Source organism: Talpa europaea, assembly GCF_964194135.1.
Source record: "Talpa europaea genome assembly, contig: HAP1_SCAFFOLD_60, whole genome shotgun sequence".
Taxonomy (NCBI): domain Eukaryota; kingdom Metazoa; phylum Chordata; class Mammalia; order Eulipotyphla; family Talpidae; genus Talpa; species Talpa europaea.
This window is the reverse complement of record NW_028168043.1, coordinates 189965-213806: the sequence shown is the minus strand read 5'-3', so window position 1 is coordinate 213806 and position 23842 is coordinate 189965. Positions and strand designations below refer to the sequence as shown.

At 69.7% G+C, this 23842-nt stretch overlaps 1 protein-coding gene across 1 annotated transcript; it reads left to right on the top strand.

Annotated features, from left to right (window-relative positions):
• Window positions 1-621: 621 nt before the first annotated feature.
• On the top strand, window positions 622-22883 carry EHMT1 (euchromatic histone lysine methyltransferase 1; the record flags this gene model as incomplete). The annotated part of the gene is made up of 25 exons (XM_084259719.1): window positions 622-1083; window positions 1873-2044; window positions 3164-3321; window positions 3427-3615; window positions 6365-6442; window positions 7105-7225; window positions 7791-7916; window positions 10037-10182; window positions 11936-12079; window positions 12492-12718; window positions 12989-13162; window positions 13461-13543; window positions 14144-14250; window positions 15928-16050; window positions 17397-17498; window positions 18002-18106; window positions 18681-18835; window positions 19278-19445; window positions 19539-19683; window positions 19861-19938; window positions 20370-20485; window positions 21003-21089; window positions 21212-21290; window positions 22422-22597; window positions 22709-22883. The coding sequence occupies 25 exons, from the start codon at window positions 622-624 to the stop codon at window positions 22881-22883; spliced, it is 3696 nt and encodes a 1231-aa protein (XP_084115845.1).
• Between the last annotated feature and the right edge of the window lie 959 nt (window positions 22884-23842).

The window sequence follows — 23842 nt, the reverse complement described above, 5'->3', positions numbered from 1 at the left end:
CTGCCTGCGCCGCACTGTGGGCTCTGGGGTGGGAGCGGAGCCGCTGCAGCCGCAGGCGATGGCCCCTCCTGTCTGCCCTGCCGGTCAGTGCATGGCCCTGGGTGCCGCTGGTGCCTGCTCGCCCAGCTGATGCCCGGGGCCAGCGCAGCTGCCTGCCCGAGTAGGGTCTGACCACTGGCGTCCTGCACGTGGCCCGGTGCCCAGAGGATGCCCTGCCCTGTGCGGTGTGCCCAGGTCCCTCTGGTGTCCCTGAGGCTGCCCCCCACGGCCTCCTGCGGCAGAGGGCGCCATGGCCCTGCTGGGGTGGGGGCTGCCTGGTCCGGCTGCGTCCGCAGGGCACGTGTTGGGGTCCGCGCAGGCTCTGGCGGGCGTCCCAAAGCCTTGCTCTCGTTTCCCCCCAAAACGCTCGGCCCTGCCCGTGCCCCGCTTCTCCGTCTTGAGTCGATGGCGCGCGGGGCCTGCGGGCGGGCGGGCGGCCCTGGGGCGGCTCCCGGCGCCGGGGGCCCCTGAGCGCCCGCGCCTTCCCGCTGCCCCTCCCGGCGCCGCCCGCCGGCGGCCCCGCTCGCGCGCGGAGGGCCCGGGGCGCCCGCCTGACCCGGTCCTCTGTCCGCAGCGGCCCCCATGGCGGCGGACGACGGCGCGGCGGAGCAGCAGGGCGGCCAGGCGCCCGCGGCCGCGGATGGAGACTCGGACGGGCCCTGCGAGGACGCGGCGGCCGAGCCGGCGGCCGAGGCGGCCCTCGCGGCGGAGAACGGGCTTCCGGACCGGGACGCCGAGCCGGGGCCGCAGAACCACGTCCGCGCCGACGGGCTCGCGCCGCCGGCCGCCGGCAGCAACGGCTTCTTCCCGGGCCGGCCCGCGCCGGCCGCGCCGCCCCCGCGCGCCGCCCCGGCCCCCGCGCTGCCCGGCCACGCCGCCAAGACGCTGCCCGCGGGCGCCGGCCAGGCCCGGGCCCCGGGCCCCGCGGCCGCCCCGCCCGCCAAGCCCGGGGACGCGGCGCGCGCGGAGGACAGGCGGCCCGCGGCCCCCGGCGCCAAGGTGCACCGCGCGCGGAAGACCATGCCCAAGGCCGCGCCCGGCCCGGTAATGCGCGCGGGGCGGGGCGGGGCGGGGCGCTCGGGCGGGGACACCCCGGGGGCTGCGCCCGGCCTCGGCCTCTGGGCCCCTGGCCCGCCGCCTCCCCGGGCCGCCTCGGCTGCGGGCTCCCGTGCGGGCGGGGGCGGCGGGCCCTGGGCCCCCAGGCTGAGGCTCCGCGTGGCCGGCAGGGGAGGGTCACGCTGGCCCTCGGGGCGCCGCCTGCCCCCACCTGCCCGCGCCGGCGCCCCGCGAACCACGGTGCTGTGGGCGAAGGCGGGACCCCACAGCGGCTCCTGCCTGGCCCTGCCCCTCGCCCGGGGCCTCTGGCCTGCGAGCCCGTGCAGTCCCTGGTCGGTGCTGGTCCTTGGGGCACTCAGGCCCCTGCGCCCAGGCGTCCCGCCTGCCCGCAGGCCCCTTGCGCAGTCTTGCTTGGGTCAAGTCCGGCCGGCGGCTTTCCCCTCTGCACCCCTGCACGGGCCGCTGTCGGGGAGGACCCCGCGCTTCTTGGGGTGTGGTTAAGCCCTGCCTGAGTCCATCAGAGGGTGGATCAGGCTGCGGGTCCTCACGGTGCGTCGGGGCCTGGCCCGGCGGTCGCTGCAGGCCGGTGCGAGGAGAGGCTCCGCTGGTGTTAGCCACAGCCCTTCTGGGTATTTCCTTCCCGTGGCGCTGGCTGTTGCCAACTCCCGGGGCTGACTTTTGCCCCCAGCGCCCGCCTCTCCGCACCCTCAGCCTGTGGCCACTCCAGAGCCTGGCCAGGCCCCACGCTGCTGAGGCGTTGGCGTCTCTGTTTTGAAGCACGCGGCGGGCCGGGACGCCCGGGACGCGCGGGGGCATGAGGAGCCGAGCGAGGAGCTGGGCGCCAGCGTTGCCGACTTCGGGCAGCAGCCGCTCCTGCCCCCCTACCCGGCCTTTCACCAGTCGCTACCTCAGAACCAGTGCTACGTGGCCACCGCCAGGTCGCAGACAGGTAGGGCGCGGCTCGCGGTGGGGCCCCGGGGGAGACTGCATGCAGGGGCCGCCCCCGCCTGCCCGGCCCTGCGGGAGGGAGGACTTGCCCCGCCTCGCGGAGGTGGCGTCTCCCGCAGGGAGGACCCCGGGAGCCGGTCGGCCGTGTCTCCCCGCGCTTGGACGAGCCCTCCAACTGTGGCTGTGTGTGCTGGGGCCCTGAGGCGCTGGGTCTCTGCGGCCGCCTCAGTGCTCCGAGCAGCCCTGGGCGCTGTGCCCGCCACAGCCCAGTAGGGCCTGCCCTCCAGCGGCTGCTGGGCGCCTTTCCAGAGCAGGGGCATTGTCTCCAGGGCTGATCCCCCGGGAGTCGCTGACTGGACCCAGTGGCGTTTGTCTGGGCTTGGCTGCCTCGCGCCAGGGTGTGCGTGGGAGGCTGGGCAGGCCACGCCTGGTCCTGTTCTGATGTGAAGGAAGGGGCTTGGTCCCCAGCTCCTGCCCTTCTGTCTCTGCTGCCCACTGCTTTGGGTGTCCCAAGGCCAGCAGGGGCCCGGAGGTGACACACTCTTGCTGTGGGGGCGCAGATGCCATGGCCTGTGTCACTTGCAAGGAGGCCCCAGCGCTGCCTGTGGGTCTGCTTGGGGCTACTGCCTGGTGCTGAGGTGACTGCGCCCTTGGGGTGCAGACCCCTTGGTGGAGACTGGTCTGACTCCTCCTCCTTCTGCGCCGCTTCCTGTGGGGCGATGCCCTGCACTGCAAGTTTGGCTTCGGTTGCATTTTGCCAAATTTACCGGCAGCATCGGGGCTGCCACGGCCTCCCTGTGGCCCTGGGCTCTCGGCCCCGCCCTGCCTGGCACGAGCAGCTCTGCGGGGCTCCGGTCAGCGTGTGCTGTGCGGGGGGATCAGCCTTTCCGGTCTGTGAGACAGACGCGTGTCCCCGCTGCAGCAGAGCCGCTCCACAGCCAGAGCGGGTGCTCGAGCCACAGTCCTGGCCCAGGGGCCCCTCCGCCAGCTCCCTTCCCAGGCCCAGGAGCTCGCAGTCCACCCGCGTGTGCAGACAGGCTCGTGGGCGGTCACCGGCCCCTGAGATGCCCCTTCGGGGCATTTCTCTTCCTGTCTTGTTCCTTCTGACCTATGTCTTTGGCCCGCTTGCCTTCCGTTTCAGCGGCTGCAGTGTCCCGGAAGAAGAAGCGGAGAATGGGCACCTACAGCCTGGTTCCCAAGAAGAAGACCAAAGTGCTGAAGCAGCGGACGGTGATGGAGATGTTCCAGGGCCTGGCCCACCCCGCCGCGGACGCCAAGGTGAGGCTGCGGCTGCATCCCTGCGGGCGGTTCTGAGGCGTCTGCTGGGGCTGCCCACGTGGCCTGGGCCCCCCAGGTCCTGACCCGGGGCTCCGCATGTCCCAGGGCGAGAAGGACCTGGGCGGCGGCGCCCTGCACGTCAACGGGGAGAGCCTGGACCTGGACTCAGAGGAGGAGGACTCAGAGGACCTGGACGAGGACGAGGACCATGGTGCCGAGCAGGCCGCGGCTTTCCCCACGGAGGACAGCCGCACCTCCAGGGATAGCATGTCCGAGACTGACCGGCCCCCGAAGGTAGGCCCCTCGCGGCCTCGCGGACAGTGAGCGTGACGACCGGTCTGAGAGCCTCCCTGCACTGCTGGATGGCCAGTTCTCGGGCCCGTGTGGCTTGGCCTCCCTGGGCGTGGCCTCGTGCTGGGGGCTGAGGCTGAGCGGCGCTGGGGCAGTGCCTGTGGGTGGGGCTCTGCTGCCCCTGCCTTCCTGGGGAGCCCTGGGCTCAGGGCCGGCTGTTGGGTGCATGGCCGGTTCTGCTCCCGCGCAGCTCCCTCAGCCCAGACCCGCGGCCCTAGGCCCAGATGTGCCTTTGCTCAGCGTGAGGTCGTGTCGGGTTCGCTTTAGCTGGTCTCGGCACTTCTGCTCTCCAAGGTTTGGGGCAGACATCACGGTTGCTCGCGTTTTCAGGTGATTGTTAGAAGTTGCTAGAAGATGCTGACGTTGGAGGTTGCAAAGGGAGCTTAAAAATGAGTCGTCCAGAAACGCCGCTTCTTTGTGTCCCCTTTTGTGGGAGGGGTTCTGTCCTGCAGGTGGGCTGGACAGCCCCCGCTGCCCGGCCCTGCCAGAGCCAGGGTCTGTGTCCCTCTGGCTTCTGCGCTCGCGTTAGGGCAAAAGCTTGCACTGGCGATTGGGAAGTTGCTGTTTCCTGCTTGGCCCACGAGCACCTGACCCATGTGGAGCCCCTCTGTGGTCAGGTGTGGGGCAGATGCACGTGTGTCCACTGTGCGACTCTGCTGTGGGGAGCCCCGTGTCTGCACCGGGGGGCCTGGTATGCTGCGGAGCTGCAGGGCCGGCCCCTAGGAGGGCGCATCGAGGGCGCTGGGCAGGCCGGAGCCAGGAAACAGGGTGTGGGGACAGCTGACCTGCGCGGATGCTGTGGGATGCCCAGTGGGTGGGAGAGCCCGGCGCCCCAGCTGGTCTTGGAAATCAGGCCCTTCTCATTGGAGTGAGGCGATTGCGGGCAAGTGGGGCCCAGCCCAGGGGCCCAGGCCAGGCCCTGCCACCGCCCAGCCCAGGCACCGCGTCTGAAGCCTTCGCATCCTCGGTTCCGCTTACGTGAGCCCGCTGGGCCGCACAGCCACCCCCACCCCCCCGGCCGCAGCGTGGCCTCCTGACCTCTGTCCCTGTGTGACTGGGTCACCACATGTGCCTGGACAACTCCTCTCCTGTGGCTTATTTTACTCAGCAAAGGGGTGTTGTGTTTGTGGGACCGGCCCACGTGACTTGCCTTCCACTCTCCGCTCCACACTCAGGATCTCAACCCTGGACGGGGGTTCCAGGGCCCGTTTCCAGGGGCTCCACGGCCACTCCTGTCGCATGACTCCCGCCCCGGGACACGCTGTGGCTCGTCTTCCAGGTGGAGCACATTGAAGGACGAAACCCCGTCCACAGGAGCTCTCTGTCCCCTGCAGACCTGGGAGTGCAGGGCGTCCGGGCACTCCTGAGCGTCCCTGTGTGGCTGCGCCCACCTGGGCGGCCTCGGCTCTGGGCCACGGCCTGGCTGGCTCCTGCAGCGACGGCCGCCGCGGCCTCCCTGTGACCCACGCCCACTTTCCGGGCAGGCTGCCGAGGTGGGCGCCGGGCTGCTGGCCCGACTCTTCGCTGGCAACTGCAAGTGCCACCTTTTCGAAGCAAAAACGATCTCATGAACATTTAAAGGAAACATTTTCGATAAGGTCCAGCATGTGGGGGCAGAGCCCTGCCGGAAAGCACATGTCCGGGTGCGGCAGCTCAGGGCGTTCGGGGCTGGCCGGAGAAGACCCCGCACACCCCTCTGGGCAGCTGGGCCCCCACGGCGCATGGGCTTTTGGGCTGGGGAGTTTGCCGAGCATGGAGCCCCCCTCAGCTGCGCCAGAGTCAGCCATGCCACGTGCTCCTGCCCGCCTGCCCCCGCGTTTCTGGCTTCTCCACACAGAAAAAACAGAAGTGCAGATGCTGGGACAGCGCCCACTCCCCGCTGGCCGCCCCCAGGGCTCCTGGCAGCAGGTGTTCTGGGGCTCCCTGTGATGAGGGTCTGAGAACAGAGCCGGCGCCCTTTGTCCTGGACCGTGGGCGGCGGGTGGCCGGTCGGGGCACGCTCGCACGCCCGTGTGTCCGCGAGAGCCTGTTTGTGGTGAGAACGGGTTGCCGCCGGTCCAGAGACCACGAGCTCCTCAACAGAGGTTCCTGGACAGCGTGCTGGCCGTCGCTGGGGATGAGACGCCGGGACGAGGTGCAGGCTCCGCCCTGGAGCTGGGGAGGGCGGGCTGCCTAGCGCTGGCCACGCGGGAAGCCGGGCCGTCAGGAAGGACGCGTTTTAGGCTCAGTGAGCGACAGCGCAGTGAAGCTGTCGCCCAGAGCTTTCCACAGGATTTCATGTGTTCTCACGGGAACGCCAGTGCCGGGGTCATGACCCCGGGGAGGAAGGCCTCCTGCAGCACGGACACCCGGGGCCACGCGGGAGGGTCTCGGCAGCTGCGGCGCGGCCTGGGGGGCTGCCTGCCGGGGGCGGTGCCCGCAGGCAAGCGCTGCCTTTGTCCGCCAGAGGCCGTCCTGGGCGGTCTGGCCCATGGGGTGAAGTCTCAGGAGGCTCATTGCCGAGGGCCCCCGGAAACAGCCCACGTGGCGCCCCCCGGGCCTGGCTGGGACGCTCTCGGTGCCCACCGGCCCAGGCCTCGCCTGCCGCCTGCTCCCCAGGCCGCGGCCGCCCGGTTGCCGGCCGGCGGGGCGCTTCTCGGCGCCGCCCGCGCTGACTGGTCTTTGTTTCTCTTTGGCTGTGCCGCCGGCTCAGGTGGATGCCGAGTCTGAAGAGGAGCAGGAGTCGGCCGGCACCGGGGAGGAGGAGGAGGAGGACGACGAGTCCGACTTGGTAACCGTGCGGCGCCGCCCGTGTGGTGCAGAGCCCGGCCCGAGCGCTGCAGAGCCCGGCCGTGTGCGTGTGGGCCGGACCCGGCGGCCTTGGAACGGTGCCCGGGGCATGCGGGGCCGGCGTGCTGGCCCGTGTGTGGTGGTACGGGCAGGACAGGGACGGCGGCCCTGGGTTCCTGTGCGGGGGCCCCGGGGAGGCCGGCGAGGGGCAGGGCGCGGTGCGGTGCGTGGACCCTGTGGTCAGGCGCCTCCCTCTGCGGCCTTGGAGGCGGGCACCAGGCTCAGGACGGGGCCCGACTGTCCTGGCCAGCGGCGCGTGGGCGGGCGGTGCTGCGCCGAGGCCTTAGAGTCCACAGGTCCGGGCGTACTCGGGCTGCTTTGTTTGCGCAGGACTCCGACGACGTATGTGACTTACGAGCTTCATTTTAGTTTCCTTGGCTTATTTTTTTCTCTTTCTTTTGCCTGTGAGGTAACCGAGCTTGGAGTGGCGTGGGGAAGAGATAGGTGCCCGTAAAGCGGGGCCCGGAGGGTCGAGAGGCGAGGTTAATCTTCTAGTCCAGGAGCCAGGGCGCGGCAGCGCTTTCGTTTTGTGAGAAAACAGTGTCAGGTGCCCGAAGCCAGAACTACACCTGTGCCTCACGGCCCGTTCCCTCTGGTTCCCAGAGCTCTGAGTCCAGCCTCAAGAAGAAGTTCCTCAAGAGGAGGGGAAAGCCAGACAGCCCCTGGGTCAAGCCCGCCAGGAAGAGGCGGAGGAGGAGTAAAAAGAAGCCAAGCAGTGTGCCTGGTGAGTGTGAGCCCATGCTCAGGTGAGTGCGTGGCAGGTGAGCATATGCCCAGGCCAGCATGTGCCCAGGTGAGTGCGTGGCAGGTGAGCCTGTGCCCAGGTGAGTGCATGCCCAGGTGAGTGCATGCCCGGGCGAGCATGTGCCCAGGTGAGCATGAGGCAGGTGAGTATGTGTACTTGTGTGTCAAGCGAATGTGATGCCTGCTCTGCGGGGCACCTGGGCAGAGAAAGAGTCACGGTAAGTGGTGAGGGGCTGGGCTCGCGTGCAGGTGTCGTTTGAAAGGGGCTCCAGTGCTTCAAAGCAGTACCTGTTGGAGACACGCAGGTGGTTCCAGGCGCCCCCTGGGCTGCCATTGGGCAGGGGCTGTGCAACTGGAGGGGCCCCTGTGCTCGCCCACGGCTGGCTCTGCCCACCACTGGGCTCCTGGGCAGGGCAGGCTCTGCTGTGTCCCTCCACGGCAGCTCTGCCAGCTCGCCCGGTGCCGGTGCCTTGCCTGCGCATAGGGAGTGACCGGTGGTGCAGGCCTGGCCTAGGGCCGCTGACTGACGGGGCTCTCGCCCGCAGGGCCCGACGTGTGCGCCTCGCCCTCAGGAAGCGTGGAGCCAGGTGCCCTGGGGGACAGCGCGGGCTACGTGGAGGTGTCCCTGGACTCCCTGGATCTGCGGGTCACGGGCACGCTGCCCTCAGAAGGTGATGGCCAGCCCCGTGGGGCCCGTGGACAGCTCAGCCCACCTAGTCCGGAGCCTGCACGGGCCAGCCAGGAGGCCTGGGGGCCGGCTCCCGTGGGTGCAGCAGCCTCGGCCGTCATGGGGGCAGGAGCTTTCCTGCGGCCTCGATGCGTTGGCCCAAGTGCAGGACACGTGTGCTCCCCCGCCAGGCCTCCCCACCAGGGCACCCGTACCCCCAGCCAGAGATTTGGCACCACCTGGGTCTCTTGGGAAGTCAGCTCGGAGCGTGACTTGGGGCAGTGCGAGGTCCCGTAGCTGTTGATGTCCACGCGGCGGCACCACTCGGGAGGGCCCTCCTTCGGGGTCACCGTCTTTTAGAGGCCAGGGACGAGCTTGTCAGGCGTCTGAGCACCAGAGGAACTTTGACACTCCTCTTTGGCTCAGGAAGCCGCACCTCCAGCTGGAGGCGGGGGAGGCTGTCCTGCCCCAGGGCCGGGCACGGTGTCCAGTCCTCACAGCTGCCCGCAGCTTGGTCTCGGAAGGCGTGGGTTTGGTGCAGGCAGGCAGGGACGCTCCCTTCTCGGGCGGCCCTTCTGCCGAGGGCAGTGGCCACCGGGCCTCTCGCCCTGGGATGGCGGCGGGCAGGGCAGGGCAGGGCGGGAGCCGCGGGCCCACCCAGGGCCCTGAGCCTGAGGCTGCTGTGCGGGGTGTTGCTTCCGCCCACCAGCCTAGAGCCACCCCCTGGGGTGCCCTGAGCCAAACAGACTTCATGCGCTTGTTGTGGGGGTGTTAGCAGGTAGAAGGGGGCACCTGGGGTCCCCCACATCTGCCTGCTGTGAATGCTGTCTGCTGCATCAAGTCACAGAACACACCCCAGTGTGTGAGGCTGCGCAGAGACCGTCCCTGGAGGGAGAGCAAGAGCGTAGTTTCCCCGGGAAGTGCCCGTCCCTCCCGGGGACATGCCCAGCCAAACAGGGTGGGCATAAAGCGGGCGCTGAGACTGTCTAGGGCGCCTTCCGGCGGAGACCAGAGGAGAGGGCCAGAGGGGCCAGGAGGTCTGGGAGGAAAGGAGCAAAGGCAAGACAAAGGCCACCACGGCCGCCTCCCCACGGGCTCCCCCACGGCCCAGCCAGGAGTTCTGGGCAAGCCCAAGGCCGGGCAGCCAGTGGCTGCCCACGTCCTCCCTCCCTCCAGCCCCACTCAGCGTCCCCGCACCCTGCGCCTCCCCCTGCCTGGGGGAGCCCGTCTGCGGACGTCACACGCTCAGGGACCCAGCAGGAGCTGGGCAGCAGCGCAGGGCCCAGGAGGCAGAGCCAGCAGGAGGGCGCGCAGCTGGCCGCTCTGGAGGTCCTGGTGGCCGCGGCTGGGACGGGAGTCCCCTCAGGAGGCTTAGACGCTGGGCCCTGACTGTGGCCTGGCGACGTCCTCATTTCACTTCTTTTTTTATTTTTATTTTTTAAAGTTTTATTTCGTTTACATGAGAACCAGGGTACAGGCCAGAGGTGCAGGAGGGTGAGAGGATTCATCAGAGACAGAGCGGGGAGCAGAGCAGGCAGGCGGACTGAAAACACTGCTGAGGGGCAGCGGGGAGAAGGGAGAGGCCTGCCGCGCCACGTGGGTTGCTCCAAGGCCAGCCGGGATGGAAGCAGCACCGCAGAGGCTGCGGATGGCTTCACAGCGCTGCGCTCAACCACCTACGCTACCGGGGAGGCCTGTCTTTCTCATTTTGAAGTCAGGTTGTCCACTGGCCACCGCCTAGGCAGGACCCTCCGCTGGCCACGGGGCTGCCCTTCCTCTTGGCAGGGCCCCTCAGGCAGCGGGGAGAGTCGGGGTCACACCGGGCCTGTCCCCTGCAGCCTTGGGCGCGACTGTGAGTGGTGGGCCTGGTCCAGGGACAGGTGCTGCTGTCCTCTCGGCAGTGCTGCATCTGTGCACTGACCACTGGGCGCAGCAGCCGCTGTGACAGGCAGGGGCCGTGTCCTGGCTGCCGAGAGCCTGCGCTGCAGGAGGGGCAGCCTGAAGCCCCTCCCCTCCCCATCCGCCCCCTCCCACCCCGCCCCGGCCAGCCTCTGCCGGGTGAGCCTGGGCGGTCAGCCTGTTTGCTGTGGGCTTGTGGACACTGACCTGTGTCTGCACCTCCAGGGCTGGCCAGCGGACCTGGCGCGGCCGAGTCGGACGGCCTCCAGGAGGTGCCCCTGTGCAGCTGCCGCATGGAGACTCCCAAGAGCCGGGAGGTCAGCACGCTGGCCAACAGCCAGTGCATGGCCACCGAGAGCGTGGACCACCAGGTGAGCGCCCCTCGTGCCAGAGTCCCCCACGCGGCCCCCCCCCCCCGAGGCCGGAGCCTGACGGACGCAGACCCGCTGTCGGGCAGTCTGCGCGCAGGGCAGTGTGCATGCCCCCGCCCGGGACCCTGCTCTCTGGCCCCCGGGTGGCTTTTGATCTCTTGTCCTCCGTCCTGGTCAGACACCAGAGCCTGAGACGCGTCCATAGGTGCCGTTCAGACGGGCCTGTGCTAATGAAGGGCTGGTTGCCCGGGCAGCCCCTGGACCAGGCGGGCTGATTTCTGGGAAGGTGTTCTGCTCGCCGTCCACCGAGGGCCTCTGCCCTCAGCCTGGCCGGCGGCTGCGGCCTCGGTCTCCCCGGTGTGGGGGTGCAGGGTCTCACGGCGGTGGGCGAGGCGGCAGCGCCCACGGGTGGGCCGGGCCGGGGCCTAGAGACGCCGCGGGGTCGAGCCCCCCACCCCCGAGCGGAGCCCACCCGCGGGGGACTTGATGGGCGCTGGGGACCCGAGGGAGGGGCGTCGGGGCTCCCCGGCTGGGAGGAGTGGAGGGTCGTGGGGGGCCTGCGGTGAGGACGCTCCGCCCCCGCCCTGCCCCCGCCCCGCCCCCTGCTCCTGGCGGCTGGGGCTTCCCCGCCGCGCGCGCGCGACCCCGAGCTCAGGCCTCTGGGCTCTGCGGCCAAGTACAGTGAGGGCCCGTCCTGCATGGGGGGGCAGCAACCATGTGGGGGCCCCTCTCTGGCCCCCTGCGGGCCCTTCCCGGGAGCTGCTGCTTGCAGGGGGCGGCGGAGGCGAGGTGGGTTCTGGGACATCAGCCCCAGGCGGGTCTGGGGCCCCTCAAGTGCAAGACCCATGTGTGTGAGAGCACGTTCTCGTGGCGAGGGGGCCGCGGCGGCCAGGTGACGCCATCCAGAGGCAGGTGTGTCCGCCCTCGGGGTTCTCAGGAAGCCCCCCACCCCCATCCCCCATGTAGCCTCTGCACGCCGCCCGCAGCTCCGGCCCCAACTTGGTGGGGGGCTCCCGTGTGTGGTGGGGTCCGCTGAGACCCGGCGGGGCAGGGCCGGCGTTGTTCAGTCGGTCCACGAGGACGCTGCGGAGGGCCCCTGCTCAGGCCCTGCTTCCCCACCCCTGCTTCGGCGCAGCCCCCCTTTAGCATCGTGGTCCCTCAGGGTCTGTGCGTGTCCAGTGATTCAAACTCTGCTGTGGGAGGCAATGGCAGTCCTGGCTGACTGGCGCCCTCTGGCCCGGGGCCTGCTCTGGCTCTTAGCGTCGGGGCGCCCTGTGGGGTGGGTCGAGAGCAGGCACTGGGCCACCCCGTGTCAGCCGCGGGCGAGTGTGTTGAAACTGCCCCGGGCCCCACGCTGGCCTGGCCGCCGCTCCGCCAGTGGGGCTGACCCCGCGGTGTCTGGCGCATCCTGTCCAGGGCTCCTTGGTCTGCCCGCTGTTGGGTGCACGCTGCTGGGTGCGCCTGTGCCCCGCTGCCCCCTCACCGTCCTCCTGAGGGCCCTGCAAGGGCTGGCCCCTGATGCCGGCCAGGGGCCTTCAGGCACCGCTGCCCCATGGCCGCCTGCTCTGTCCCACCCCTGAGCTCCCTCTGTGTGGTGTCCCCTCCTCTGCTCCTCCCACCTTGGCATGGCCCTGGGTTGGGGCCCTGCCCCCATGGGTCCCCCTGCCAGCCTGGACTCGCCCGTCCACCTGCCGCCCTCTGTTCACGGGTGCCACACGTGGACCACACGCCTCTGACGCTTGTCCCCGGGCAGCTGGGCAGGTGCACCAACAGCGTCGTCAAGCACGAACTGATGCGTCCGTCCAGCAAGGCGCCGCTCCTGGTGCTGTGCGAGGACCACCGGGGCCGCATGGTGAAGCACCAGTGCTGCCCTGGCTGTGGCTACTTCTGCTCGGCCGTGAGTCCCCCCCCTTCCCGTGCACACTGACCGCACGCAGGCCCTGGGCTTCCTGCCGTGCTGTGCCCGCTGGGCCCTGTGCACGCGGTAACCCTTCCCTCCCGGGCTCCGCATCCCAAGCCTGCTGTGAGGGACCTGCCGGCCTCGTGAGCTCCCCGGGGTCCTCCCTGAGGCCCTGGGCGTCCCACCCAACGCTGCCCGCGGAGACTCTGCCCCGCTGGCCGGCCTGGCCCCTCCCGGCCCTGATTGTGCGCTAGGCCCCGTCTCCAGGGCGCTGCCAGCCCGCCCCGCCTCACCCTCCCTTGGAGAGGAGGGGGGCCGGACCCCTCGCCCCCCGCGACCGGAGCCAGCATGAGGGGCCACCACCGGCCCTGCCCGCCTCGCCACCCTCAGCCGCCCTCTTCCCACCCAGGGGAGCTTTATGGAGTGTCAGCCCGAGGGCAGCATCTCCCACCGTTTTCACAAGGGCTGTGCCTCCCGCGTCAACAACGCCAGCTACTGTCCCCACTGCGGGGAGGAGGCCTCCAAGGCCAGGGAGGTGACCATCGCCAAGGCCGACACCACCTCCAGCGCCACACCCACCCCCGGGCCTGAGAGAGGCTGCGCCGGAGAGGGCCGGGCCGACACCACCACAGGCAGGTGCGCGCAGCAGGGTGCTGGGGCCCACCCCGACCCCCCAGGTCTGCCCGCTGCAGAGACTCTCATGGCCCCCGTCCCTCCCCCTGCGGCTGTCCTCGGGCTGGGAGAGCTGCGGAGACCCAGCCCGGCCGTCGCCAGGGCAGGTCCTGACCGGTTCCTGGAGACGTGGGTCTCGTCTGGAAGGCCCTGACCCCGACGGTGCTGGAGAGCTGCCCACAGGCTGTGCAGGGGGACGGCCCCATCTGAGGCTCCCTCTGTCTCCCCCTGAAGCACGGTGGGACCCCTGCTCCCCGAGGATGACAAGTTGCCTGGCGCCGCGCCCCTGGGGCCAGAGGGCTGCGACCTGGCGGGGCCCGCGGGGCTGGTGAAGCCTGCCGCCGGCCTGACCCCAGGGCCGGGGAAGGAGACGCTGGAGAGTGCCCTCATCGCGCTGGACTCTGAGAAGTAAGCGCGGGCCGGGCTGGGCCGTCTCCCTCACCCTGAGGACCCCGGGAGCCACTGGTGGACCCTGGTGGTCCCTGAGGCCTCAGTGAGGTGTCCGGTGGGTGCTCCCTGCCTCCCCTGGGCGCTGCTAGCCAGGAGGTGCTGGCGTGGGCGCGTCCCCTGGTGGCCTTGTCCCCTCGCGCCGTGGCCCTCGCGGTTGTGGGAGACACGGCCTTGCTGCTGCGGGACAGGTGCGTGGCGCCAGGGCTGACCAGAGCGGGGCGGCCTGGGGCCCACCGCCGTCCTCTGCTCCCCACAGACCCAAGAAGCTCCGCTTCCACCCCAAGCAGCTGTACTTCTCTGCGCGGCAAGGGGAGCTGCAGAAGGTGCTGCTCATGCTGGGTGAGTGCCCCACCCTGCCGCTCAGCCGGTTGCTGATCTCTGGCCAGGTCCCACCGCGGCAGACGTCCTCTCCGAGGGCGCTCACCTTGAGCGGCGAGGGGTGACCGGATGCGGGTGGAGAGGAGACTTGGGCCAGGGTGGAGCTGTGCACCGGGGGCTGCTGTGGCCCGGGTGCCTGTCCTCCCCGTCTCGCTTCCCAAGCCCAGCGCGGGTCCTCAGGGGTCGGGGCAGTGACTGTGATCCCTCGTCCTTGTTACATCAGGAGAGAGCCCTGACCGCTAGCTCTCGAGGAAACCATCCGTGCCTAGCAGGCAGCCATCTGGTCACTTTCCTCACAGACCTGGTGTGGGGCCGAGCACCTCTGCCTGGACCCCGCGGCAGCCTCTTGAGGGCCTCATTCAGCCAGTGCCGGGTCTGGGGGGCAGGGTCCCGGGAGGGTGAGGCTGGGACACCCGAGCTGTGTGTTGTGTTGCGAGGTGACCTCTGCCTGCAGGCTGTCTGGCCGCTTGGGCAGCCATGGGGGCCACACTCCAGACGTGGCTCCGGTGGGGCCTTTGTTTTTGCCATTGAAGTGACCAGTCAAATTCTGTCTGTCCGTAGTGGACGGGATCGACCCCAACTTCAAGATGGAGCACCAGAGCAAGCGCTCGCCGCTGCATGCGGCCGCAGAGGCCGGCCACGTGGACATCTGCCACATGCTCGTCCAGGTCAGCTCCCTGCCTCGGTGGGACAGGAGCCCACGGGCCCCATCCGGCTGCCCTGCCAGTGCTGGCTGTGTCACGCATCCTACCGGGGCTCGGGTCCCTGCACGGGTCCCTCCTGGAGACCAGAACCCACGTCTGACCCCTGGTGACCAGTCCCTGATTGCTGGGTGTCTGGGGTCCTTTAGCCCGTGCCTGAAGTTGTGCCCCAGTGGGGAGGTGCAGCACCAGCCACTCCTCTCGCTGCTCTGTCCTGGCTGCGCTGTGGAGGCCAGCCCTACCCTGTGGCCGTCGGCTTTGGTCCAGGCCTGTGCCCACTTGTCCCGGGCCCCTGGCCCCACCTGACTCCTCGCGGCCTGCGGTGCCCCAGGCGGGCGTCCTGGCCCATCTGCCTCCTGCACGAAGACTGCTGGGTCGTCCCCGTGTGCCGCTGCCACCCCCCCCCACCCCCCGCCACAGGTGGGCAGCGTGAGGCCCCAGGTGACAGGTGGACGCAAGCTCGCTGGGGCCCTCTGCTGCGCGCTTCCCATCCACATGCCGTGGGTCTCGGTCCTTGCAGCTGTCACATCGTCAGGCCCGGCCCAGCTTCACCCTGTGCCCAGGAGCCACCCCCGTGGGGCTCCCTCGTGTGGCCCAGCTGATGGTCTTGTGCTTTCACAGGGCCTGGGTCTGGTCAGCCCCATGGGCTCTGCTGTGAGGCCACGCTGGCTCCCGCTGAGTCCAGCCTCCCAAAGTCGGCGGGCTGTCCTTGCGGGGAGGTCCTCTGTCCGCATCTTACCCACTGGGCGCGTGGCCGGTGCATCCTCCACTCTAGGGCTGTTGCAGCGGGTGGGAAGGGCAGGGGTGATGGCTGGCCGAGTTGAGGTGCCAGCTGTGGGGCGGCGGGCGCGGCCCGCTCTGCGTGGCTGCAGAGGGCAGCTCTGGCCTTGGCGTGGAGCGGCGTCCGGGCGGCCACTGAGGCTGTCCCCCTGCAGGAGCTCCACTCTGGGTAGTTGAGGGTGCTGGGGAAGGTGACCACTGGCTGAGGTGGCCAGGCCGGGGAGACCGTGGGGCGGGGCTGGGCGGCCCTGCTGCTTGGAGTAGGCACTGGAGCTCCTATCACTCCTGACGAGGCGTCCCACCCTCGCCTGGTTGGCTCCGGCTCTGTCGCTCTAGTGCTGCGTAGGTGTGCGGCGGGCCCTGGGGTGCAGGGTTCTGGCTGGCAGCGCCATGGGGGATGCTCCCCAGCCATGCACCTGCCCTGGGAGGCCCTCTGGGCTGCGGGGCCCCACCTGCTGGGCCCGGGCCTGGAGCTCTCTGCCTTGTTGCCCCTCGCCCTGTGCTGGGTGCTGCCTGCTTCCCGGGGGGCCTCCGGCATGGCCTGTGCCCTGGCTGGGGTGGTGTTGGGGAGACCGGACCCCAACCTCAGCCCCCTCATGCCCTGCCTTGTTTCCTGCCCTGCCTCTGCCCTGTGCCCTGTCCTGGCTGGCGGCTCAGTCCCTGGGCTGCGGCCCACGCTCCTAGAGGGGCGGCTGCCGTGGGCCTTTCCTGATGCCACGGTCGTTCCACCCAGACCAGGCACTGACTGTGACAGACCAGTCCCGTCGCGCCTGCTGGGCCCCGGCCGCCTGCCCAGCAGCAGCCATCGCGTCGCTCGTGAGCAGCGCCCGCCCCGCCCGCCCTGAGTGGCCCTTGTCTCTCCAGGCCGGCGCCAACATCGACACCTGCTCGGAGGACCAGAGGACGCCCCTGATGGAGGCGGCAGAGAACAACCACCTGGACGCCGTCAAGTACCTCATCAAGGCCGGTGCCCTGGTGGACCCCAAGGTACGCACGGCTGGCCCTGGTCCTGGCAGGGTCCTCGGGGCGGGTGCCCTCAGCCTCCACCCACTGTCCCGAGCGCTGCGCTCCCACGTGGCATCGCTGTGCATGCAGGGGCACTGAGCAGGGCAGGCGCCTCGGCGGGGCCTCCTCGCCTCCACCCAGAGCGGCCAGCTAGGAAGGTGTGAGGCGTGCACACCCGAAGGGAGAAGCGAAGTGATCTCTGTTCCCGGAAGCTGCGGCCTCACACGCGGAAGCCCCAGTACCCAGCGAAAGGGGCGCCGGGCGAGTCAGCGTGCCCTGAGGCGGCAAGGCCCAGTGCCACGCAAACGACCAGCCGTATCTTCACATGCACGACCAGCCACCTGGAGGACGTTGTGGCGATGTCTTGTGAACAGAGCATCAAAGGGAGTAAAATATTTGGGAGAAAAACTTGATTCAGGGCGAGAGGCGGAGCAGTGAGGATGCACAGCTGAGCCTCACACAGGAGCCGCGCACCGAGCACGGGGAGGACACTGTGCCCAGGTGGGAAGGGCCAGCACCACCGGATGGTCAGGATGCCCGGGCCTTTGGTGGAGCCGCTATAGCCCTATCAGACCTGCCAGCCCGTCAGAGCTGTTCTCAGAGAGAAGAGCCCGCGGCGGGTGGCTCCAGGCGAGCAGCAGCTGTGAGCTCGGGAACTCTCTTTAGAGCCAGGGCTGCAAGCCCAACGGGACACTCATGAGGCCCTGACGATGCGGGAGTGGAGCGAGGGGACGCGGAGAGTGGACGTGGCGCCCCGAAGGTGGCCATGGCGGGACGCCAGCCGTCCCGATGGGCAGCACCTGAGCCCGTGGTGGTCTGAGGCCTTTCCGCATCCCTGGGGACACCGGTCGGTGCTGCGGGGGCCGGTCTGTGGGTCAGGACTGGGCCTTCCAGTCAGCAACGGGCCACGAGCCGGGAGGCGCGTGGATAGGGGGTGCTGGGGAACAGGTGGGTGTGTGCTGTGCTCCCGCAGCCCCGGCCAGGCCCCGGCACCTGGCTCTCCGGCTCTGGGGTGGGTCTCATGCGTGGGTCCAAGACGTCCGTCCGCGTCGTGTCTCATGGCGCGTGGGGGGCCGGGCGCCGGCGTGGTTGCGGCGGCGGGTGGGTGGGTGGCGCTGTCCCTGGTTCCAGCATCATTGCAGCCCCGTCCCAGCCTTGCCCGGGCTCTGCCCTTGGAGCACCTGGCACCTGCCCGGCGCCCTGTGAGCAGGGAAGGCCCGAGCCCAGACACACGGGTCCCAGCCAGGGCTCGGGAGGCGGCTCTGCCCCAGGCCTGGGGGTGCCCAGAGCCTCTAGCGAGCCTCCGACTGGTGGCCTTGGCCTTGCAGGACGCAGAGGGCTCCACGTGCTTGCACCTGGCTGCCAAGAAAGGCCACTATGATGTGGTCCAGTATCTGCTTTCAAACGGACAGATGGACGTCAACTGCCAGGTAACGCCCTGCCTGTCCCCTCAAGGCAGCCTGGACAGCAGGCCCAGCTCCCCTGTGGGCATCCCCTCAGGCCCGGTCACCACAGCCCGGTGACTCATAGCCGCTCTGCAGGCTGCTGCCCACGGGCGCTTCTCCTGGGGTCCCCATCCCCACGTCCTGTCTTCTCTCCACACTGGCCAGTTCCTCCCTTTGCATCTGCCGGCTGTCCACCTCTGTCCCCACCCACCACCAGAGCCACACGCCTGAGAGTGACCCTGCTGGCAAGAGCATTGGCCCCCGTACCCCCTCTTGGGCCCCCTCCTGGCGGCTGCGGGCAGGTGTGCAGGGAGCTCTTGATGTGTGCTGGGCATCTAGTCCCTGAGGCTGTGCTGCCCACCTGGTCTGCTCCTGTGCTCCCGGCCTCCCCTGGGCAGCTCTGCCCTTGGTTTCCCCCTTAGCCCTCACGGGTGCCCAGCCAGCCCCTGGGCACCACAGCTCACTGCTGCTGTCTCCTCTGATGCCAGGACGACGGCGGCTGGACGCCCATGATTTGGGCCACCGAGTACAAGCACGTGGACCTGGTGCGGCTGCTGCTGTCCAAGGGGTCCGACATCAACATCCGGGACAATGTGAGCCTCCCTGTCCTCAGCCCTTCGAGCCTGGGCGGCCCAGCCCCTCGTCCACCCGGCCCTGTGGGCCCCACCCTGTGGCTGAGCTGCCCTATGGAGGGCTTGAGGGCGTCTCTGCCCAGCAGTCAGTGTGGGCTGGGCTTGGGCTGGTCAAGGCGCTCGGGCCTCTGTCTGGTCCGTTTCCCCAGAGCAGGCGAGTCTGATGACCCGAGGGCTTCTCAGGAGGCTCTTGCCCCGTGGCGCTGCTCTGGGTGTGTCTCACATTGCTCCGGGTGGGCCTGGTCACCCTAGCGCACTATGTTGGGGACACTAAGGTCAAGGGGCCACCCGCGGGGAGGAGCAAGGCAGGTGGAGGAGGGCTGCAGTGCCCAGCAAGCTCCCTGCTGCGCTAGCCGGCCGAGCCCTTGAGGTGTTTGTGCGCCGGCCAGGCCCTGCCCTCAGCTGGCCTCCAGCCCCACCCTCATGCTGTGCCGTGTCCTGTCTGATGGGGACCCACAATGAGACTCTGGGGCTCACAAGGCGCCTCTTCTGGGTGTGCCTGCGCTGCCGCGACCCTGCGTTTGTCTCTCTGTAGGAGGAAAACATCTGCCTGCACTGGGCAGCCTTCTCGGGCTGCGTGGACATAGCCGAGATCCTGCTGGCCGCCCGGTGTGACTTGCACGCCGTGAACGTGCACGGGGACTCGCCCCTGCACATTGCTGCCCGGGAGGACCGCTACGCCTGTGTGGTGTGAGTGTGGCCCACGGGGCCCTGTCCGCCCCTGCCTGGCCCCTGCCTGCCCCGTCCCCACCAGGCTTGGCCCCGCTCCCACCACCCCAGCATAGCCTCTCCCCCTGCCGTGGCCCCGCCCCCACCCTGGCCCCACTGGCGCCGGGCGCATCACCCAGCGGTGGCTGGGGGGCAATGCCCGCGGTGCTGTGGCCTCGGTGGTGCACCTGGGTGGCTGGGCGCGGGACATCTGGGCGCCTGGCAGCGCAGCTTGCCTGCTGCATTGCCGCTCGCTCACCCGGGGGCACCTTGGCAGCCAGGTCAGCCTGTGCCCCATCCCCTGTGGTCCGCTGCGTGCCAAGGGACTGGCGGGGGCCGTGGGAGGCGTGTGGCTGCAGCGTGGGCAGCGCTGGCCTCTGCGCTAAGGGCCGCTCGTCTTGTCGGCTTGCGTTTTTCCTTTTAGCCTCTTTCTTTCTCGGGATTCAGATGTTACCTTGAAGAACAAGGAGGGGGAGACGCCCCTGCAGTGCGCCAGCCTCCACTCCCAGGTGTGGCATGCCCTGCAGACCAGCAAGGCCCTGCGGGACGCCGCACCGGACAGGACAGGCCCCGTGGAGAGGACGGTGAGCAGGTGAGCGGCTGCACCCCGGCGGGGCAGGACAGATGGGCATGGTCCCTGGGTGGGGCTAGCCCAGCGACGATGGGGCGCCCCCTCCTGCGGCAGAGACATCGCCCGGGGCTACGAGCGTACCCCCATCCCCTGCGTGAATGCTGTGGACAGCGAGCCCTGCCCTAGCAACTACAAGTATGTGTCACAGAGTTGCGTGACGTCCCCCATGGACATCGACAGGAACATCACACACCTGCAGGTGGGCGGGGGCAGGGCCGAGCGGGGATGGCAGGGCTGGGGGGCCCTCACGCCCACCTCAGTGGCTCCGGGGGGATGCGCTCCTCTGCCCGCACACCCTCCCTCCTGAGAGCACCTGGGCGTGGGGGGCCGTGGGCGTGGCCGGGGAGCCGTGGGCTCAACTAGTCTTTCCCCTCAGTACTGCGTGTGCGTGGACGACTGCTCCTCCAGCAACTGCATGTGCGGCCAGCTCAGCGTGCGCTGCTGGTACGGCCAGGTGAGCTGGCTGTGCTTGGCGTCTGGGTGGGTGTGGGCAGTCGCAGGCCGGGTGGGGAGGAGGCAGCGCCCTGCTTGTGGCTGCAGGGGGAGTGCTGGGGCTGTGCGGGGGCTGCGGGCGGTCCGCGGCCCCACAACGCCAGCGCCGCCACCTTAGCCGCTCCCGGATGCGGGGGCGAGCGGGTGGGGCCCCGAGGCCAGTGGCTATTGACGGGGGCCGCAGGCCCTGCGAGAGCCAGGACGCGGCCGTCCTGCTCGGGGGAGGGCACCCTCTCTGCTGGTGCCGCCTGGGTGGGCGGGGCTCGGGAGACTGTCCAGTGGGTGGCCAGGCTGGGTGGGTGTGGGGCCTCCCCGCTGCCCGTGTCCAACCCCAGCTTGTCAGCGTGGGTGTTAGCGCTGCAGGCACGTAGTCCTCACGGCCCCTTCCCACAGGATGGCCGGCTGCTGCCCGAGTTCAACATGGCCGAGCCCCCGCTGCTGTTCGAGTGCAACCATGCCTGCGCCTGCTGGAGAAGCTGCCGCAACCGCGTGGTGCAGAACGGGCTCAGGTGTGCGCCGGGCGGGCGGCAGCACCAGACACAGACCCCGCCATGCTGGGCGATGGCAGCCCATTCCCTGCTGCGTCCTGGGCGCTGCCCGCTGGTCCCCCGCCTGGGCGCCCCCGAGCCCCTGCAGCTTGGTGTGGCGAGTTCTAGTCTGAGACTCCTGGTTTCTGCGTCTCTGGTGCCTGCGAGCCTGGCTGGCCCCCTTCTCTGGCGGGGTGGGGTCCCTGCCTAGCCTGGCCCCACGGCCAGCCTGGTTCTGGCCCACGCTGGCCACCACCGGCTGCGGTTGCGCACTAGGCGATGGGGACTCGGCCACGCTGCCTGGCGTTCCCCTGGCGGGAGTCAGTGGAGGCCGGGGCAGCTGTGGCTGCGGGACGGTGCCCTGGTTGCCACGCGCCTTGGCCCAGGCTGTCCCGGTCACAGAGAAGGCTGATCCCTCCCGCCCCAGTCTCCTGGCCACTCCACCGTCCTGCTGCCCCTGCCAGTGCCGTTGGGGCTGAGGCCAGGCTCTGCCTTCTAGGGCACGGCTGCAGCTCTACCGGACGCAGAGCATGGGTTGGGGCGTCCGGCCCCTGCAGGACATCCCCGCCGGCACCTTTGTCTGCGAGTGAGTGTGCCCAGCTGGCGCGGTGGCGCTGCTGTTCTCCTGGGGGCCTGGGGCTCGGGAGACCCCTGTAGGGGCCTTGCTCTGGCCTCCAAGGCCCAGTCCTCACCCCTGCCCGCCCACAGGTACGTCGGGGAGCTCATCTCTGACTCTGAAGCGGACGTGCGGGAGGAGGACTCTTACCTCTTCGACCTGGACAACAAGGTGACCTTTCCAAGCGCCTGGTGCCTGAGCCGCGGGAGTCGGGGCAGGGGCAGCCCCGGGCCTGGGCTTGCCCCCAGTACACAGGACCCCCATCCCGGGGAGCCTGGTGTCCGCAGCTTGTCACGGGAGCTTGCAGGGGACTTCGAGGCCATCTCAGGCCGCCTTGACCGTTGACTTCCTGTCTGAGCGCCTCCTGGAGCGCCTGCCCTGCCGTGAGGATGCTGGAGGGTGCCCGGCGGGGCCTCAGCCTGAGTCGGGCCTGGCCCCTCTGTGGAGAGGCCCTGCCCCGTCTCCGCGGCTCCAGCTTGGGAGTCCTGGCTCTGGGCGTGGCGTCCCCTTGGCTGTCCTGTTGCGGGAGGGCCGCGCCGATGTCAGCCCTGCGCGCTCACGGTCTTCCATGTAGCCTCCCGGTCCCGCCACGTGTAAACACTCCCTTAGGTCGCTCACGTTGCTCCTGCTTAGTGACCGTCGATGGGGTTTTAGTGGCCCCGACGTGTCCACTAGTGGGCAGTGGCTGCCCTCCTCTGCTTTGGCAATTCCCTGGTGGGGGCCTAGGGCTTGTCGGGGCTGCCCCAAAGGCCCCCGCAGGTGGGCGCCCACGCCCGAGTTTTGGGCTGTGAGATGTCACTTCTGGGAGCAGCTGCCCCACCTGGCGTGGTAGCCCAGGACCTGCTTCCCCTCAGCCAGTCCCAGGCGCCGGGACTTGACCTGGGCCTTCTGGCCGCAGCCGGCGCGGGCTTCAGGCGCATGCCCGCTGGCCTCAGGCCCTCTCTGGCAACAGTGCTTGGCTGCGTCTCCTGTGCTCAGCTGGGTTGACTCGGCACCGCCGGGCGGTGCCGTTGCTGCTCCTGGCTGGCTGTCCCCTGGGGCCGTCCCCGGTGCTGTGGGCCCTGCATGGTGGCCGGGTGGGTGGTCAGGTGACCCTGCGGCCAGCCCTCTGCTCAGCTTGGCCGAGATGGGGTCCAGGGCTGCAGCCGTTCCTGGCCTCTGCGGAGGACCTGCCCTAGGGCTAGGCTTTCTTTTGTCTGGGCGGGCCGGCAGGCTGGGCACTGGGGCATGTGGTGGGGAGGCCGTGCCCTGGAGGCGCCCAGGCCTTCCCTCGGGTTCCCTGCTCAGGCCCGCCTCCTGCAGGACGGGGAGGTGTACTGCATCGACGCACGTTTCTACGGCAACGTCAGCCGCTTCATCAACCACCACTGCGAGCCCAACCTGGTGCCGGTGCGCGTGTTCATGGCCCACCAGGACCTGCGCTTCCCCCGCATCGCCTTCTTCAGCACCCGCCTCATCGCCGCCGGGGAGCCGCTGGGGTAGGCCAGGCGGGGGGCGGGGCCAGCGGGGCAGGTGGCAAGCGCCGTGGGGGGACGGGGGGATGGGGGGGGCGGGCACGCCTGCTTCCCCTGAGCGCTGCTGGTCCCCAGGTTCGACTACGGGGAGCGCTTCTGGGACATCAAGGGCAAGCTCTTCAGCTGCCGCTGCGGCTCCCCCAAGTGCCGGCACTCCAGCTCTGCCCTGGCCCAGCGGCAGGCCAGCGCCGCGCAGCAGGCCCCGGAGAACGGCCTGCCGGACACCAGCTCCTCCACGGACCCGCTATGAAGCGGCGGCCGTGCCCGGCCGGGCAGTGCCTGGACTCTGGGCCCCCACGTCCTGGCGCCTGGCCGACGGTGGCCGCGCGTCTCTGTCCCCTCCGCGCTCCGTGACTGCAGCCCGGCGCCAGGCAGTGGACCACGGGCACCCTCGAGGTCACTGGCCGTGCCGACCCCGGACGCCACCCCACGAAGCCGGCCGAGGTGAAGGGAGTGTGGCCCGCGCCTGAGGACGCCTCCTCCCCATGTGGGCCGGGCGCTGTGCGGCCCAGAGGGCCCCCCACCTCTTGATTTTTAAGCCACATGCTATGATGATGAAAACTGATTTATTTTCTACCATCGTTGAACATTAGGACAGAAATTAATACACGCGACGGTGCTGACCCCGGAGCCCTGCCCAGCGCGGGCTCCGGGCTGCGGGGGCGTCCCCGGCTGTGGTCTCGCGCGGCCGCCGTGCCCTCTCTTGGCCGCGGCCTGCCGGTCACGTACTTTTTTTTGGCATATACTTTTTTAAATACTGTAATTAGTGCAGTAATCGTGGGTTTTGTGCGACTCTTCTAAAACATTCACGATGCAGTTACGTTTATTTTTTCTGTTCAAGCGTTTTTGACGGTCCCAAGAGCAGTCTTTTGGCTCAGACCCCTTCTCCTTCTGTTTTCAATGAAATCAATAAAAAGCCCTTTCCTGGAGGCTTTCCTCCACACGCTGCCGCGCGGTTCTGGGCGCGCCTGTGCAGCGCGGCCATGTCGGGGTGGCTGGGCGCTGGGAGGCGCCTCCCTCCCGGTTGCGTGCTGCTCTCGCGACCTATGGCTGGTCTGCGCTTGGGCCTGCACCCTTGCGGCTGCCCCCTCCTCCGGGCCTGCTGGGAACACAGGGTGGGCTGTGCCATGGGAAGGGGGCGCTTGGCCCCAGCAGGTGGCCCTGTCCTGGGGGCCGCAGGGCGCTGGCAGGTGGTCAGCGTGGGGCGCG